This window comes from Loxodonta africana, chromosome 2 (genome assembly GCF_030014295.1).
Source record: "Loxodonta africana isolate mLoxAfr1 chromosome 2, mLoxAfr1.hap2, whole genome shotgun sequence".
Classification (NCBI taxonomy): Eukaryota; Metazoa; Chordata; class Mammalia; order Proboscidea; family Elephantidae; genus Loxodonta; species Loxodonta africana.
In genome coordinates this window covers 84,383,922-84,402,644 of record NC_087343.1, presented here as the reverse complement: position 1 = coordinate 84,402,644, position 18,723 = coordinate 84,383,922, and the positions used below count along the sequence as shown (strand labels likewise).

The following is an 18,723-nucleotide window of genomic DNA, read 5'->3' as shown; positions in this document are numbered from 1 at the left end:
TTACGCATGTATGAATCAGACCTTTTCTAAAATTCCACTAATCTCTTAAGTGTTAGCATGTGGTACAACTAACTGAAGTTACATCAAAAACCTTTTATTTGTTCAGGTAATTACCTCCAAAACATTTTATCTGATCTCCGAATAACTCATGTCATAACATTACCAATCATAAATGTAAACATTTTCAAAAATACATTTTTAAATCAAAGTTTATTAAGAAATGTCATAATAAAATATATAATCTTTATGTAAGTATGTCCTTTTAAAAATAAAACATGAAAACAAGAACAATTTAAAAGAAGCCATGATAGAGGTAAACAAAATGTATTGTGTTACTATTGTTCTTTACTTCTCAGAAGAATTTAAGAAACAGAGGCCAGTTATCTTTTCAGGATAGCAGCTCTTAAAGGTAGTATACTGTTCAAATCTCTCTTGTTTTTCAATCTTTGCCATGACTGGGAGAGAAAGAAAAATCATTCTTAAAACCTAAAATACATGCAGAACAAAAGACTGAAAGGAGAGCTAGCAGAATGTTACTAGTGGTTCTATCTAGGAGGCAAAATTTTGGGTTTTTACTAATTTTTTCAATTAAAAAATATTTATGGAGAAAGTGAATCTATAATAAAAGCACTTTTGAATAAACAGAATTTACAAAAAAAAGAAAGAAACTGGAATTCTTGTTTTCAAGCTAAAAATCTGACTCGCTACCTGGTGGCTGCAAATCTTTGTACTCTGTTCTCACTTCAGTTGTTCAACTAAAAGTACCAGTTTTACAGTTAGACAATCCTAAATAAAAGCTCACCCATCAATAAGAACAGTAATATACCAATGTTATTTTGGAGTTCTCAAATTTAATCGTATAGACAAAATATTCCCTCTTAGATAATTGTTTTAAAGTGAAAAGAATTCTGCATTTGACAAACCGAGGGCCTAACTGAAGGATGGCACGTAATATAATACACTTGCATTTTTAATTTTCATCAAATAAAATTCTACGTGTGTCTAAGTAATGAACAAATAAGCCTCTAAAATTATCTTTTGTCCTTTTAAAAATAATCTGATCTCTTTACAACTCTCTGATCTTTTTATTCTATGAAGCTTTCCTTCCTATGTCTCATACTACATATTTCTATCAATGTATTTCCACGCTGATAGAGACAGAGGCCACTTTTGGCAAAACCACTGATGAATAAATTCTTACTGTGGACTACAGACCTAAGGAATAACCTTCAGTTTATATATATATAATGCGTATACATACACACATACTGTTTTAACTTTTCAAAATACAAATAAAGAAAAAACAGTACTCTAGTACCTTGTTAAAATGGAGTATGCAGAAGAAAATGTGTGGAATAAATAAGAGATTTCTTTTGAAGTTATAGTAAGTTCCCCAATGTTTTAAGGAGGGAAAGGAATCTATTAAGTTTTATTTACTCCTTTTTGGAGTTTAAGCTCACTATAAAGATACTTATTTCCATGAGAAGTAAAAGCTATGGCAACGAAAACAGAGCCAGATCTCTCTGAAGAAAAAGTGTATCCAAATTCAAGTAATAAATTCCCCACCGTGTTATATTAGTGGCTCACAACATAGGAACCAGGACTATTTTGTCCTATTATACATGTTCATTTTTAAAGCACACCATAGACCAAGTTTTTACTTACTCTTCATTTTAAACACCTAAGAAAAGTATTCCTAGAGTTAATCTGATGCATTGTTTACCTTCAAAAATTGATCCTTGATCATGTCAAACTTCTGCTTTTCATGCACAGCTCTGGCTGTATTCTTTCCATCAAAAGGTTCTGTAATGTTAAATGCACATAGAGAAATTATTGAAATGAGAACTTAAGTTTCCTTATTAAGTTAAACTACAAGAAATTATTGAGGTTTGACAGTTTTTGACTTACAAAACAGCAATTTCATATGGTTTGGCCTAATACCTTATCAGATTTATGCATACAGAAAAGAGTTTAATAGAGCTATGAAATGTCTAATAAGGTAGTTAGGATTCAAGTGAGAGGATAACTAAAAAGGAAAGTTCAAATAGCATAGGTATATTAAGTCTAAATCAAGTGAATTAAGACTTTCGAAGAATTACAGAGACTAACCGAGGGTCAAGGACCTACCCTTGTGGAAATAAAAATAAAGAATAAAGAGTTATCAAAAAGAATAAAGTATTATATCCAATAGGGATAGCCAATATCAAATATCACAGAAAGATAAAGACCAATGAAACCAAAAAGATCAACAATGTGGCAGAAGACCAACACTAACCTTTGAAAGTAAAGGTTCAATACTGGTAAGGATGGAAGATGGTGCACAGAGTCAGGGTATGAGTGAATGGCTCAGAAAAAGATAGAGTAGTAACTTATGTGAGAAATCTGGCAGTGAAAGAAGAGAAAAAACAAAACAGCAAAGAGAGAAAACAAGAAGACAAGAGAGGGGTCTGTGTGTGTGTGTGCCCAACATACCCCACCTTCTACATCTACACCTCCGCACTACTCACTCCTCACCCCCAAGATCAGAGAGGAGTCCCTACATAGAAAGACGGAAAGGAAGAAACAAGAGGAAGGAAACAGAAGGTAATAGTGAGAAAAGGAGGAATACAAAAGGCATAAGGAGTGAGGTGGGAAGGCTGAAATAATGACAGCAGTACGTAAAAATTACTGGAGTTTAAGAGTTTTGGCAATGAAGAGGGGGAAAAATAGTACAGTATTTAGAGGAGTTAGTAGGCAACTCGACGGCAGTGGTTTTTTTTTGTTTTTGTTTTTTAGTAGGGTCGAATGAAGACTATTTCTCAAGGATGAGAAGATCTATATATGTCTAAAGGCTAAAAGGGAAGAACTGAAGAGAAAGACAAAAGTTGCTTGAAAGAGGAAAGTTAACTGTGGGGAAAGAATCTGGAAAAAAAAAAAAAAAGTATAGCAAACCTGAGGGAGAGGTTAACCTTACATATGCCATATACTCTAAGCAGGCCCAGAAATTAAAACACTGCTTTTGTTTACAAAGGCTGTTTAAAAAATAAGTTTACTGTCACAGTACTGTTATTTTTCATAAAATAAGACTATATGCCAAATTGTATCAGATTATATCATGCATCATACAAGTCAGCATTTAATATTAAAAAAAAAAAAAGTAACTAAAATAATATACACCCACTGTGCAATTTAGCAAACCAAACACCAAAGCAGGAGATTTAATTATTCATAAACTTTGGAGGAGATGCTGTATATAATCCAAGATTAAAATATTCTAAATCTGACGTTTTCTACAAATGCTGATTTTCAACCCTTTACTTTTTCTTACCTTAAGATTTACAAAGGTCTTTCTTTAAATTGGCATCTCTGAGAACAATTTTAAATACTGTCTCTTGCATCAGTTTTAAATAGGCTTTCCAATGACTCAAAGAAAAAGTCTCAAATATTCATCAACATTCAAATTAATTTTAGAAAATACAGTATCTTCAGATCAATTAATTTTTAAGGTAAAATCAAGTCCTTGCAATACATATCAATATTTTAAGTATAAAAGAACTCATTTTATTTCAACATAAGAATAATTAATGAAGATTATGAATGGGTATGTTTTCTTCCATCTGTAAGTCATGAAATTAAGTTTAAATCAATCATATGTATGAGATACATAGACTGCTCAAATCTTACCAACTAGAAAGATTAAATGCCCAAATTCGTATTTTTTTCCTCACAACTAAAGAATTTTAAATTATAAAAAAATAAATAAATAAAAACTTCATGATCATAAATGTATCACTTTTAACTGAAATTAATCAAGGAATTCTCACAGGACTATGATGATAATGGAAGGGTAAATAGAGAATGGTCTCGAGAACGCTACCTTCTATACAGATGTATTTATTTCTCCATTCAATACCATCAGGCCTCGGAATGGCTTTGGCTTCATGAACTGAAATCATCTGACTGTCCCAGCTATAAGGAAAAAAAAATCATGTTAACTATTTCCATAATTTGTCCTTTTATTATTTTTATTTTATCAGTAATAAGGCCTACCCTGATATTCTTATGTGTAATACTGAAACTTGCTTCAAACCTCAGCATCACAACCCCCTTCTGTTGCTGTGTGCTGTCAAGTCAATTCCGACTCAGAGCAACCCTACTGGACAGAATAGAACTGCTTTTGTGTTTTGATGTATGTGAGTGTTTGAACTGAATCACGTGAGATGTGGACATCATAAAACTTCATTCCTATATCCTTTGCACATATCTCCTAAGAATAAAGCCATTATCTTTTATAGCCCCAACAGCATCTAAAAAATTAACAACAATTCAAATGCTTTTATGGCTCCCCTGTCCCAATCAAGATTATAATTTAGGTTCACCCATTATATTTGTTTTTAATACTTTATTCTGTTTTTGGTGAAAGTTTACATAGCAAATTAGGTTTTCATTTAACCAATTCCTATACATATTGTTCGGTGACATTGGTTATAGTTTTTCACACTATATCAGCATTCTCATTTCCATTCTGGTTGCTCTGTTTCCCTTAATCTAGCTTCCTTGTCCCACCTTACCTTCTCATGACTGTTCTAGGGGAAATGTTTACCCTTTGGTTTCATCCAGATTATTATTTAGACAAGTACAGTACTCACGGCTGACATTATTTTGTGGGCCGATCTGTCGCTTAGCTGGAGGTGACCTCTGGAAGTGGTTTAACTTCCCACTTTAAAGGGTATCCCAGGACAGTAATCTCAGGGATTCATCTAGTCTCTACCAGTCCAGTAAGCCTGACCTTTTTTTTTTTTTTTTTTTTAGGAATTTGAGTTTTGTTCTACATTTGTCTCCCATTCTATCCAGGACCACTTATTGAGTCCTTGGTGGGAATGGTAGGTGGTGGTAGCTGGGTACCGTCTAGTTCTTCCAGTCTCAAGTTAGGTGAGGCCATTGTTTGTGTAGAATATTAGTTCTGCAAACTAGTTTCTTCTTTGAGTCTTTGATTTCCTTCTTTCTCTTTTCCTCCAGATGAGTAGAGCCCAATAATTATACCTTAGATGGCTGCTTGCAAGCTTTAACACCGCAGATGCTACTCACCAAACCTGGGTGTAGAACACTGTCTTAATGGACTATATGGCTCCAACTGACCTAGCTGGCCCTTGAAACTAAGGTCCTAATCCTTCAAACTAAGTAAACCAATCCCGTGTGGTGTTTGGTTTTGTCTAGTTAAGTATCCAAAACTGTGCCCTCATGTGCCTTATTTTTATATTTGAAACTATATGCAGCACACATAAAGATGCATTGTATTTGATCTAAATCTGGAAGTTACCTTTGCTTTTGTTTATTTTTAATGACATTAACTTTTTAAGAGATTTATTGTCACTATGAGTGGGAACCGACTCGATGGCACCTAACAACATTGTTGTTGCAAGGGAATAAAGGGGATTCTAATAGGTACCTTTTAAGGTTCCTAGACTCTCCAGTATTCTGAGTCTGCAAGATATTTAGGGCTTAAATTTTTCTTTTGTTTAGTTATAATACAAAATGATTACATTCTGATTATATTTTCTAGATTCTCCTGGCCACCTGATCCGTTTTCCCTATTTTGTTAGTTTTCTCCTCCCAGGTACCGTTCTAGAAACCTAGCTTTAATTTTAGAATGTTCAGCAATAAGATTTAGAGAAAAGCTGTGAGTGAAGTATGTAAACAATTCTTAGTAATTTTTAAATGCCCACATAAAACTTCTGCAACTTTTACACCATATACTTAAGCATCCCATAAGAAGCACTCAGCTCTTTGTCTTTTAAGAGAGGATTTTTAATTGAATACCTCAAAGTTAAGAAGAAATCCTACAACATTTTTAACAGCTGCCAGAATTCTTTTGCACAACACCTAGTTCATTACCATGACTACATTCTTGGCTGTGCTCCCTATAGCCAAAGTTCTGAAAATAACTGCCATGAAACAATGCACTTGACAACTGCACTATGTAATGAAAACAGCAGGTGAGGATGTCACCTAAATCACAGGTTATAGTGATAACTAAGGCATCCAAAAGATTCAAAATCTTTTTTTCAAACATCAGCATCCTGGCTGATATAATTTGGCACAGTAAACTAGTTTCTGTTAATACTAAATCACAAATCTACATGCCTACCATCTTGCTTCAGTACAAGAAAATAGCTGATTTTCCAGGTATTTGTATCTAGACGCTCTAATCCTAAACTATGCATGGCAGACATGCATTTTTCTTCTAAGAATCCTTTCCCTCACTATAAAATTCCTGCAAAATCTAATTTACATAACACAACGGACATTGCTGATACAGTCCAACAAGTAATAATGTGGTTTTGGAATCAGACTAGATTTTGAACACTAGTTTTCCCACTATTGAGCTGTACTGCAAGTACATAAATATCCTAAGCCTGATAGGGGTTACTGTGAGGATAATGATTATGAGGTAATGAGATAATACATGGGACTCATTTATTACAGTGCAGGACACTTGGTAAATACTCAATAAACATTAGCTACTGTTATTGCAACATCTTAAAAAAGAAACTCTAGGATTACCATCAAACCTTTACAGTCTCTTACATCCCATGTCTCACTGAGTCTTAAATCTTTCCTTATCTTTCTATAAATGAAGGCTCCTCCCTTTTTTGCCTCGTTGCCTAGACCTACATTCAGGTCTTGGTCATTTTTAATCTAGATTATTGTAATCTGATCCTTACAGTACTACTCTCCTCCAGCACTTTCTCTACTCCATTTCTTAACCTAATTCAGTAATTTTTAAAATCCTGTCTATAATCTCACCTTCCGCTTCAAAATTATTTATTTGTAACAAGCAGTTTTCAAATACCCACTATGTGGCACTAGGCTAAGTACTGAAAGTACAACTACAAACAAACCAGACAAAATTAATCTGGTATAAGATTTACTTTGACAATATTGAATAATATTTCTTTCATGTCCAACGTTTCAAATCATCTCAAATGAGTCAGGTATTTTTTAGAGCTACCAGCAACGTAGCTGATAAAATAATACTAATATTGTAGTAAAATATCAGTTAGTGTGATTTTTGCAGTCAAAACTATCTTAACAATTCTGTGATCTTAAGGCAAGTTACTTCACCTTGGTATATTCCTCACTAATAAAATGAGCGTTAATATAATGCCAACTCATATGGTTAGTATGTGAACTGAATGGACAATACATATAATGTGCTTAAAAGTTTTTCCTACCTAGTGAGAGCAATTTATTACCATTATTATCATTTCCTTTTCCAAACCACTTCAAAGTGGTCCCCTATGGTCACTATACCCTCCCCAACTTTCTGCAATTCCTAAGTCCTCTCTCTTCCTCCTTTAAGCTTTTCTAGATTGATCAATGAACACCTAGCCCCACTCTATCTGAACTTAGAACTCCTCCCATAAGAACTTTCAATTCTGTCCTGCCTGATTATACACTTTACTGTTTCATGTTTACATACTGCCATCACCAAAAAAAAAAAGTATATCTTGACTCATGTATCAAACTAACATAACTGTCTACTCAGATATCAAATATTAAATAGATCTTTTCCAAGTTTGTTTTAGCTGTGCATTTTACTAAAACTTTGTAATTCCTTGAAAATAGGTGTTATAAAATATACAGTACCTACATGGGATCAACACAAACATTTGTTCAAGTTCAACTCTAGAAAAGGCAGCTAAATATAAGATGGGATCACCACAGAAATCAATTAAAACTGGGCTTACTGAACTACATATTCTTTTTATTAGCTAAGAATATATCTATTTAGTTTTCAATAGTTAAAACCCAGTGCCGTCGAGTTGATTCGTAGTGGTTAACAGTTAGATACTAAATTTTACAAACTACACATTTCTGGTCAAGTTTACAGGACCCCTATTGACAAATATAGCTCCTGGGACAATCTGTAGCATTAACATAAATAAATAAATAAATAAATACAAAGTTTCACTTACTCAAATTCTGTAGCATAATATTTAAGAAAGCCCAGTAAAAGGTCTCCAAGATTTGATTCATTCTTTGAGAGGTAAGGAGGAATGTTACATGGAGCTTGATGTACAAGGTGCAGATGTATAGCAGGACTAAAAGATTCCTATCAAAAAGAAAAAGGGAATAATGTAAAGCCATTTAAAACACACTAAAGAACTTTATAAATTCTTATCTAAGGCCCTCTGAAGAAAAGAAATTTTCTTTATGTTGGCCATTTGGAAATTTGAAGATTTCTTTCACTAAAGATATTCAACAGTGTTTGGAGTAGGCCAGACTGTTGTTGTTGTTAGCTACCAACAAGTCGCCTCCAACTCGTGGCGACCCTATGTATGTTGCCAGGTCCTACACCATCTTCATGAACATTGGCATGTTTTAGTCTAGTCAGACAATATCCTGTTCTGATCCATAGGATTTTCATTGGCTAATTTTTGGAAGTTGATCACTAGGCCCTTCTTCCTAGTCTGTCTTAATCTGGAAGCTCTGCTGAAATGTGTCCACCATGGGTGACGCTGCTGGTATTTGAAGTACCAGTGGCATAGGTTCCACTATCATAGCAACACCCAAGCCACCTTAGTACAAAAATTGACAGGCAGGTGGTGGAGTAGGCCAGAAAGCACCTGAAAAACTAAGTTATTCTAATCCTTGTCTTGGTTGTATCATTCAGTTACCCAAATGGATCCCTACGGTAGCAAAAATATTTTCTAACCCATAAATAAAATCTTACTATGCATACCAAAATTTCAACCAGTAACATATAGGTTTCTTTGTAAATATATCTCCTTCTTAATTATTTCTAAAAGGAGGAGTTGTGCTTTATGAAGGCTGTATTAAGTAGAAGGTAAGAGTTTTTTCTAACTGCCACTTACAACTTCTCTCAAAGGCCGTAAAAGTAACTTTAATATATGAATAGTGCTTATACTGACTTCAAGACCTATTTTCCTTTATTCTGTTTTTATAGTTTGTAGCTTAGAGGGAAAAGAAGATAAATGTTCAACATGTTGTAAACTTGAAAAGACAAAGAAGGCACTGTGTCAGGGAAAAGAAGATGGGAAACACACCAGCAAGCAATATTCTAGCAAATTTTTACCACAGTATTCATAAAGGTAGATATCATTTGCCTGCAATCCATGCCCAAACAAGACACTTACTAGAAAGACTACTTGTGAGTACTTATTCTTTTCACTTATGGCATGCCATTCATTTAAGATCTGATCTTTCCTCTATTAGCGGCAAGCTCTGGCTCAGAAATATGCTAAATGACTCTCAGGTAATACATGTCCATGTGTTGGAAAATAATTGTTGTATTTATGGTAATTTCCACACTGCCATCAAGTATCGTTTTCTGTTTTTCCCCTTTACCATCAAAATAGAAATGAATTAAAAAAAAAAAATCAATTAGTTGAGGCAGCAGAAGCAGAACTGAAGTTAAAATTCCCAACTAACAGATCAGTTTTAGATTTATAGATACCAATTTAATTAGTAATGTCCAAATAACTCAGTACATCCAGAACGCTCCTTAGAAGCCAGGATGGCGAGACTTTCATTTCACATACTTTGGACATGTTGTTATCAGGAGGGATCAGTCCCTGGAGAAGGACATCGGGCTTGGTAAAGTAGAGGGTTGTAGACAAAGAAGAAGACCCTCAATGAGATGGACTGACACAATTGCTGGAACAACGGGCTCAAGCATAGCGATGATTTTGAGAATGGCACAGGGCTGGGCAGTGTTTCATTCTGTTGTACACTAGGTCACTACGAGTTGGAACTGACTTGATGGCACCTGGCAACTGATGAGTAACTCCAAGGCTGAAAAATAGAGGCTCTCAAAATAGGTACTCCAAAAAAAAAAGACCAAACCTGTTGCTGTCAAGACAATTCCAACTCACAGCAACCCTATAGAACAGAGTAGAACTGCCCCATAGGGTTCCAAGGAGCAGCTGGTGGATTCAAACTACTGACCTTTTGGTTAGCAGCTGAGCTCATAATCACCGTGCCACCAGGGCTCCAAAATAACTAGTAGTACAGAGAAAAAAAGGTAGTCCATCTATTCAATGCTAGTCCTCAAAAAATATCAGTGAAAACAAAGGAGCAATAAAAATATCCCTTCCCTTGCCCCAATACCTATAGCTCTGTCAATAATTTGTAACTACCAAGAAATGATTAACTTTCTTGCAGAAGAAAAATTCTATTCCAGGCATGATTCATAAAGATGGCACTCCTAAACTTGGGACTTCTTACATTTCTAACCGATACAGTACTACATTACAAGAATCAAACGGAAATCCTAATAGTCTAACACCAGGCGTGGCGGAAAGAAGTCATAAATTGCAATAATGAGTAAAGGCAGAAAGGAGACAGGTATACTGTCTTTAATCCCCTTTGTCTCTTACTTGTTAGGTGTAAAATTGGACTTAGGTCAACATTTTTTAAAATAGTAAAACTTAAATATTATTTTCTGGCAAATTAAAAAGTGTAACGTAAGTCTGAATGAAAAGGAAAAGTGGGTTATGTTCAATAGCTTGTGCTCTGAAAGCTTCTTACTAGTTTTGATTTCTAGCACCTAGCACAATAAACATTTAATTTATAAACTGATTCTGAAATAGGACAGAGTCATTGTCTTACCTGAAGTTTAAAACTGTTTGAAAGTCCTTTAAAATTTTTATTTTGTTTAGTAATGTAAGAAAAAGATTGGCAACTGTGAGAGTAAAGCTGAACAGTTCTGAGGCCTACTCTACTAAAATGCTCAATGACCTTGGCAATTTGCCCAAAGTCTTCTTTTCATAGTCATACACAAAAAGAAAGAAATGAAAACCTAAAAACAGGCGTGAAGTGTGTAGGGCTAAAGGCTGGATATTTGAACGGAAGTCAGGGCTCTGTCACGGGGCAAGCTAGATAATTAGAAAAATGGAACACAGAAGTGAAAATTGGGCTGTTCAGACAAAAATATGTTAGTAAGAACCTGGGTACCTTATCATAAAATCAATACCCTCTGCCCCCAAGCACGGTACATTAACTGAGATTTCATCAATGTTTTATATTAATAAAAAAGGCTTCATGTAACATAGGGTTTTAAGTACAATTTCTATAGAAGCATTTATTCAATACACAATAATATATTATTTTAAGAATGTGTAACCATCAAATCCTTTTTTGTATGCTGAAAATATAAGCAGCTCTTTCTACATCGAAACCTGGGTCACAAAGAAAAATAAGGCTGGGACAATAAAATGAAATACTAAGAACGGTCACTATTTACAGTCTTTCGGTATGGGCTTAAAGAATCAATACTTTACGGCAGAGGGAAAACAAGAATAAGACCAAAAAGTACAAGTTACTATTGTTTCTATACTTTCTGATACTTTTTTTTTTTAATAATGTTTATGAGAGCATAAACACAGTCCCAGCTATACTGGCAACTCATTATATTAGTTTTTCACATGTAGTAGAAATTAGTTGTAAAAAGGAGGAAGGTGAGATACCCAGGTTCCAAAAGGACTTTTTATAAATGGTCTCTTCTAGTAGATGATGCAAAAGCCAACTGGGAGGCCCTCGCTATCGCAAGACTGTTTTAATGAACCCCGTCAGCCAGTACCTCTCATGGCGCACAATAATAACTGATGCTCAACGGTAAGATCATCAGCTAGTTCTTCAAAATATCAGGGGTTAAACTAAGTTTAATTTAGATTTAAGTGTCAAGTATATGTATTGTTTAGTGATTCATATAAAATAAATAAGTTCTTGGAAAGTTCACCTAAGCTGGATATTATGTTTTCCTTAGTGATATGATAATCTACTATGGTTAGAAATCAGCTCTTCTTATAAGCATATAAAACAAACAGAAATGATATAGTTCTAAATAAGTATCTTAAAAAATATTATTTCCAAATAAAACCAGGAACAAGAAAACTATGAAAGAAAACAGGGAAATAATTAAGTCTATAAAACAAGGAAATAGAATTCTGGAAAAAGAACACAAGAAAATTTGAAAAGAAACAAAAAGATTATGAATTATGCTCATTACTTAAGTCTCTCTAAACTCAAATTGAGTACATATTAAACTTTTCCTAATAGGCACACTTCATTTTTCCAATGTTTCCAATTAATTTCAGCAGGATCCTTCATATTAGGCACAAGAACGGTGTACTAATATTATCTTTATTGGTGTATTTCTTGGTAAGATCAAATGAAAGATAAATTTTTTAATCTCTTAAATTTTTTTCCTGCTTTTCAAAATATAAATTCATTGGGCTAGAAAATTCAACTCACTAAACTAATGAAATGCTACAAAAATGTATTTTAAAACAGAATGAAGAAAACTGGAATAAGGCCAAATTGGCTTTGACCAACTGAATATACTTAATCCCCATTAGTGATAATCATAAGCACCAGGCAAAAGGTTCCATCATTAACATACTGACCAGACTGGATGCCAAAAACAAAATAAAATATCGGAATCTGATGAAAAAATATGTAAAACATCTTAAACATTCTAGTGGCCAATGCCTCAACCAATACAGAAAATGTTATCTTTTACTAAGAAGGTAACTATTACTACTTTTATGTTCACATTAATACTGCATATAATAATTCTATATATACTTGACACAATACATATTATAATAATTCGTAAGAAACACTTACTGGGTAAATTTTTTGGAGGGATGGAAGGATGGGTTCAGGTAGGGCTATAAAAAGAAAAAGTTTAAAGCTTCCGTGACTCACGATTCATTTACAAAGCAATAACTTGTCAGTTACACCCTAGGTATGAAACTGCTAATATCAGGGTTTATGCTAAAATTTAACAGTTTTCATATACTTTACTAAATTAAGTGTATTTCTTAATACTTTGTTTAAAACATATTTCAGTTGACGATTTAAGGTTTTGTTAGTAAGCTATGTATATTCCCATGTAAACCAACATTCTTTACATGGTTTTAGAATAGGCCATCTTTAAAGGGATATACATCATTTGGTCCAACAACAGACACACACACAAAATAAGCAAGAAAAGGATTGTTCTACAGGTATTGAATGGACATTGTTAAAACAGTATGAAGTTATAAAAAAAAAATTTAAAAACTATTGTCCAATGATACTATATCATAAAAGAACAACAGTTTCTATCATAATTGCCCTCTTGGATATTTAACTTTTGCTACTATAAAACTATAAAACAGTAATACCAAAATTGATGCACTTCCAGGAATCTTGCATTAAGAAAAAAATTGTCAACTTCATGAATATGTACTCTTTGAGCAAAAGTTAGAATCTCAATCAGGAGATTTCCACCAATCTGCTATAAAGTGAATTAAATTTCATGCAAAGCAATCATTACCATTATATATTATCACTACATTTTTTAACATAATTCTTCATCCTTCAGCAGTTAATGCACTATAACTTCATTAAATGCATTAACAGTAATTGCATACCATTATAATGTGAATGGAGCAATAGGAAAGGCAAAGTGCTTAATATTCCCAATACAGAAATAACTAAAATATAATGTCCTGAATATGGAAACATACAAGTAATATATTTTCAAGATTTCTTTAAGATGAGAGACCAATATAATAAACTCTGTATTTAAGAATTAAAAGTACGTTACATAGATAAATTCAGTAACAAAGAAACTTTAATTCACTTTTAATTTGCTATTTACCAAAAACTTCTTAAAGTGACATCTGGAATACATTAATATACCTTATTTTTATGCAAATAACACACACATTATACAGTTGTTTTGGGTTTGTTTTTTTTTTGCCAACTGATCAAACCTGTTATTTCCGTAAGTGAGCTGTGCATTATATGTGCGTGCTCATGTACTGTGTGGCACATTATTTGCAAAAATCCAGTACATGTAACCAACCATTATGACCAGCTTACACAGTCTACAACTATGATGAGAAATATAAAATTTCTTCCAAAGAGTACAGAGCAGGATGCATCACTTAAATTTCTCTTCTGTATCATGCTTCATTGCCAAGTTCAAAATTGGGAGTAAAATAAAATTCCATGACAGTCTGGTTATTCACAGTGTATGACTGAGACTATTATGGGAAAATACTTACTCATTACTTACCAGAATAATTCTTAGGAAGTAAGGGTATACCCCCGCTGCTCCCCCAACCCAAGAGGCATTCAAAGGCTCAAAATTCTAGAAGGCCCCACCAGTAATCTCAAGCCCCAGTCACTCTAATTCTAAATGTATATTTCCGTAACATTTTTGAGTGATTTTGGTTATAACATAGACGTCGAACTGGAAAATCTTACTTGAAATTGATTAACTTAAAAATACGAATTCCTTTCCCACTAAATACGCAGTAAATTAAAATTATAGTAAAACAAAGAATGAGGAAAGGACTGTAGAGAATTAGAATACAGAAATTTGGAAACTTTTGGAGGCATGGGTTATCATTCAGTAAATTTGTTGTCTTACAACCTTAGAGATTTATAAACACTGGTCATTAGAGAAGCAATTAGTGTACTGTGGCAGTTATTTATTAACAGTATCCTGATAGTAACCTGAAAGAGCTTAGTATTTTATTGGTTTTGGCTTTAAAATTCTTCACTATAGATGCAACCTTTTAATTTTTCTATTAAAGACAGAACAAAACAGCTTTACTATTGCAGTGTATGATTAACAGGTAATATCATGAGTATTGCTAATCTACAAGGTTTTACTTTGCCTGCAGTCCAGATGGGTGGGGGCTTTCAAATCAGGCACCTACAACAAATTTATACCCATAAACTTACCACAATTATTTATCAAAATTTCAACTATTAAAACAGGTGATCTTCAACACCACTATGAAACCATTAATTCTGAAAATGCAAGAACACTTAAAACTGCTTGGTAACATATGAACATTCCATGAATATTCATTTGCATTATTATTTCTAACTAATTTATAATTTTGCCTTTATCATTAACTCCTAATCTTAGATTCTCATTAAAATCTCTTCCCAGTGGGTTTTCCCATCATGCTCTCATCAGCCATCTTTTCAAGCATAAGTTAAAAAAAAAAAACCTGCTGCCATTGAGTCAAGTCTGACTCATAGTGACCTATATGACGGAGTAGAACAGCCCCAGAGTTTCCAAAGAGCGCCTGGTAGGCTCAAACTGCTGACCTTTCGGATAGCCACCATAGCACTTAACCACTACACCACCAGGGTTTCCCAAGCATAAGTAGTCTATTATAAACCGTTCATTTCATCCTAAGAAATGCTTTATGTTTTCAGTCTTTCTACATACAGAGGCCCTGTTTCATTTCTCTGTTCATGGCAGAAAAGATAGTAGAGCATTTAAAAGGTTTAACAAAAGTTAAATGACATCTAATCTATTCATGTTACAGATGAGACTATTAAGGCCACAGAGGTACAATGACTTGACGAAATCACAAAAATCAGTTCTTTGTGGCAGAGCTGGAACTCCTCAATACACCTTGCAGACTCTTTTAGGCCCCTTTCCTCATTGTAATTTGATACCGTCTAGAAATGCAACCACCTATTTCCTTTCTGGAGCCCTGGTGGCACAATGGTTGAGAGCTCTGCTGGTAACCAAAAGGTCGGCAGTTCGAATCCACCAGCCGCTCCTTGGAAACCCTATGGGACAGTTCTACTCTGCCCTATTAGGTCGCTGTGAGTCAGAATCAACTTGATAGCTATGAGTCTGGTTCTTTTTTTTTTTTAATTTCCTTCCTAATTTCTTCTAGGGAGGGATATCAGTGGTCCCCCCTTATCCATCATTTCTCTTTCTGCAGTTTCAGTTACCCGCTGCCAACTGCAGTTCTAAAATGCTAAATAAGTGCATGGCATGATGAAATCTCATGCCATTCCACTCCGTCATTCATGTAACATTTATTACAGTACACTATTATAACTGTTCTATTTTATTGCTAGTTATTGTTGTTAATCTCTTACTGCGCCTGATTTATAAATGAAATTTTATCATAGGTATGTGTGTACAAGACAAATCATAGTATAATACAAGGTGTGGTACTATCTGCTGTTTCAGGCATCCGTGGGAGGTCTTGGACTGTATCCACTGTGGTTAAAGGGGAACTGCTGTAGCTTAAATTTCTGAAATATAGAGTTACACGTGAGCTTTGTCTAGCTGATGTCCTTTAAGAAAGACCCAGAAATGGCTGAAAATAGCAATGTTAAATAACAAATCACTTCAGTAAAAAAGGTCCACTTTTCCAAGAATAAAAAACCTTTAACGAAATCTAAACTAAATTTTAACATGATTTGATAACACTGGCAACGTGCTAATGCCTGAATTTTCAAATTACTTGCAAAATCACATTGGGGTATCTATTATGACAGTACATTTTTATAAACAGACATCCAAATTAAAATGTTTAATTTAACAGTAAGTGGGGACATATACGCATACTGACGGATGGTAAATGCTTTAGTTAAATCTAATTTTTAAGTCACTACTAAAACTAAAAAGCAAATAGACACTAGACGGTGCTACGTGTCATATTCTTTCTACCTTATATTTATGTTATAAGTAATCTTGTTAATATATTCAACTGAACTGCAATCCTCAGGAGGACAGAGTTCACTAAAAAGCATCAATAACGTATGTTTCAGAATGTACTGTAAAACTGGATAAAAATAATTAGTGATATAAAAGTAATATCTGAAGCTTTTAAAAAAGAGGAAGATTATCAAATCTTTCTGAGCACTGATTCATAAAACTTTGGCCCATCTGAACTAGGTCTCTGTTGATAACTAAAAAAAAATTCATCTGATTCCATTATTCAAATAAAAATATAATCTCTTATTTAACACATAATATCTAGAAGTACAGCAAAGTATTTTTATTTAAAAAAAACCACTGTCCATAAGTAATCCCCAATAAAATTGTGGTACATATCTTTTCAGTATTTGTATATATACAAACAGATACACAAACACAAATATATAGTTACTATTTTTTAATTAAAATTGGTTTCATCTAGTATATGACTTAGTTTATCATGCGTATTTTCTTATATTATTAAATATCTTTAAAATATGATTATTAGTGTCTGCATAAATTTCATGTTACAGTAGATTATACTTAATTTAACCATTCCCTCTATTTTTGAAAACTTAGGCATGTCTAATCTTTTACTATAACAAACACTGTGATAAACAGCCTTATATATAAATTCATATAAAAAAAATACATGCATCCTTAATTATTACCTGAGGATAAATTCCTAAAAATGGAATCACGGAGTCAAAGAATATGAACATAATACTAATTACAAAATTGTACCAAATTGATACTCTCACCAGAAGTGTATGATTGTGATTGCATACTGTTATTTTTTAAAACTTTGCCAACTTAAGGACATTAATCCTACATCTGTACTACATCACGCAAACATTTTTGTCACTAAATTTTTGATTAAAAATGGAAATAGAGAGTTCAAAGTTATATTCTCTGCCAAGAATCTAGAATGCAGAAATTCAGGCTAGGAGTATATTAAATGCTTTGATAACCAAGGAGAGGATATGTTTGACATCTTATGAAAATTAAGAACATTAACATAAACGCTTGCCCAAATGATTGCACCCTATCTCCACAGGAAGCTGAGCTGAAGGTGTACTTAAAGATAGAATCAAGATTTTGTTCAGAAATCAGTCTAAGTCTATTTGAGTTAAATATGAAAAAATAGCCCCAAAATTTCCTATCATAGAGAAAATTGATTGAACTGTGATAAACTTAGAAAATAAAAATAATTTTATGTGTGTCAGGAGTTCATAAGAGGGTAACAATTATACTGGTCTGTCCTGTATTCTGAGATTCTATCCTTCTTATGTTTTTGGTGTTAATATGCACCATCTTTTAAGAAATTATGGTACTTTAGCCAATAGTCGTTTTTTGGTTTTGATACTTAACATAGCAAAAATCAACAACAAGAAAACTAAACTCTAGGTTAGTTCCTCATTTGAAATTTTACTATTCCATGAAATCTAAAAGTCCGGAAATCATGTTGTTGTTAAAACCCAGTAAGTGTCATTAAGTCTATTTCAATTCACTGTGACCCCATGTGATAGAGGAGAACTGCCACACAGGGTTTTCTAGGCTGTAATCTTTGCAGAAGCAGATTGCCAAGTCTTTCTCTCATGGAGCTGCTGGGTGAGTTTGAACTGCCAACTTTTCAGTTAGCAGTCTAGCGCCACCAAGGTTCTATTATCAGTGTCAAACCCATTGCCATCAAGTCCATTCCAACTCATACAGACCTTATAGAGCAGACTAGAACTACCCCACAGGGTTTCCAAGGCTATAATCTTTAAGGAAGCAAACCGTCCTGTCTTTCTCCTGTGGAGCATCTAATGGGTTCCAACCACGGACCTTTTAGTTAATAGCCACCCGCTTAACTACTGTATACCAAGGGCTCCTTATCAATGTGATAGAGCACAGGTTAAAAAAAGAAAAAATTTAAGAATACTATCTATTTAAGAAAACCATGTTTTTTACAGAGTGAAATAACATGCATTATAGTTTTGTTATTTGTCAGTATAGTTGGAATTAAACTTGGCATTTAATGTTTAGCTAGACAGTAATTTTGAAACCCTTGCAAAAAAAGCCAAAGCTGGGGGGAAAAAAAAAAATTAACAGTAATAGACTCTCAGTGGTAGAAATACAGGTAATTTGTTTCTTTCCTCTTTCTACTCTAGTGTATCTTCCAGATTTTATAGAATATATGTGCATGACTTATTCAAAAT

At 33.6% G+C, this 18,723-nt stretch overlaps 1 protein-coding gene across 5 annotated transcripts in view; it reads right to left on the bottom strand.

The window, feature by feature from the left end:
- Positions 1 to 29: 29 nt before the first annotated feature.
- The window catches only part of TENT2 (terminal nucleotidyltransferase 2), a 49,274-nt gene continuing 30,580 nt past the window's right edge, over positions 30 to 18,723 (bottom strand). For all 5 annotated transcript variants that reach the window (XM_003408113.4, XM_010588239.3, XM_023545582.2 and 2 more), the window contains 5 exons: positions 12,634 to 12,677; positions 7,959 to 8,095; positions 3,857 to 3,948; positions 1,724 to 1,803; positions 30 to 455 (listed from right to left, as the gene is read on the bottom strand). In XM_003408113.4, the coding sequence (XP_003408161.1) occupies positions 381 to 455; positions 1,724 to 1,803; positions 3,857 to 3,948; positions 7,959 to 8,095; positions 12,634 to 12,677 (428 nt within the window). In that variant the 3' untranslated portion in view covers positions 30 to 380. The remainder of the gene's footprint in view (positions 456 to 1,723; positions 1,804 to 3,856; positions 3,949 to 7,958; positions 8,096 to 12,633; positions 12,678 to 18,723) is intronic.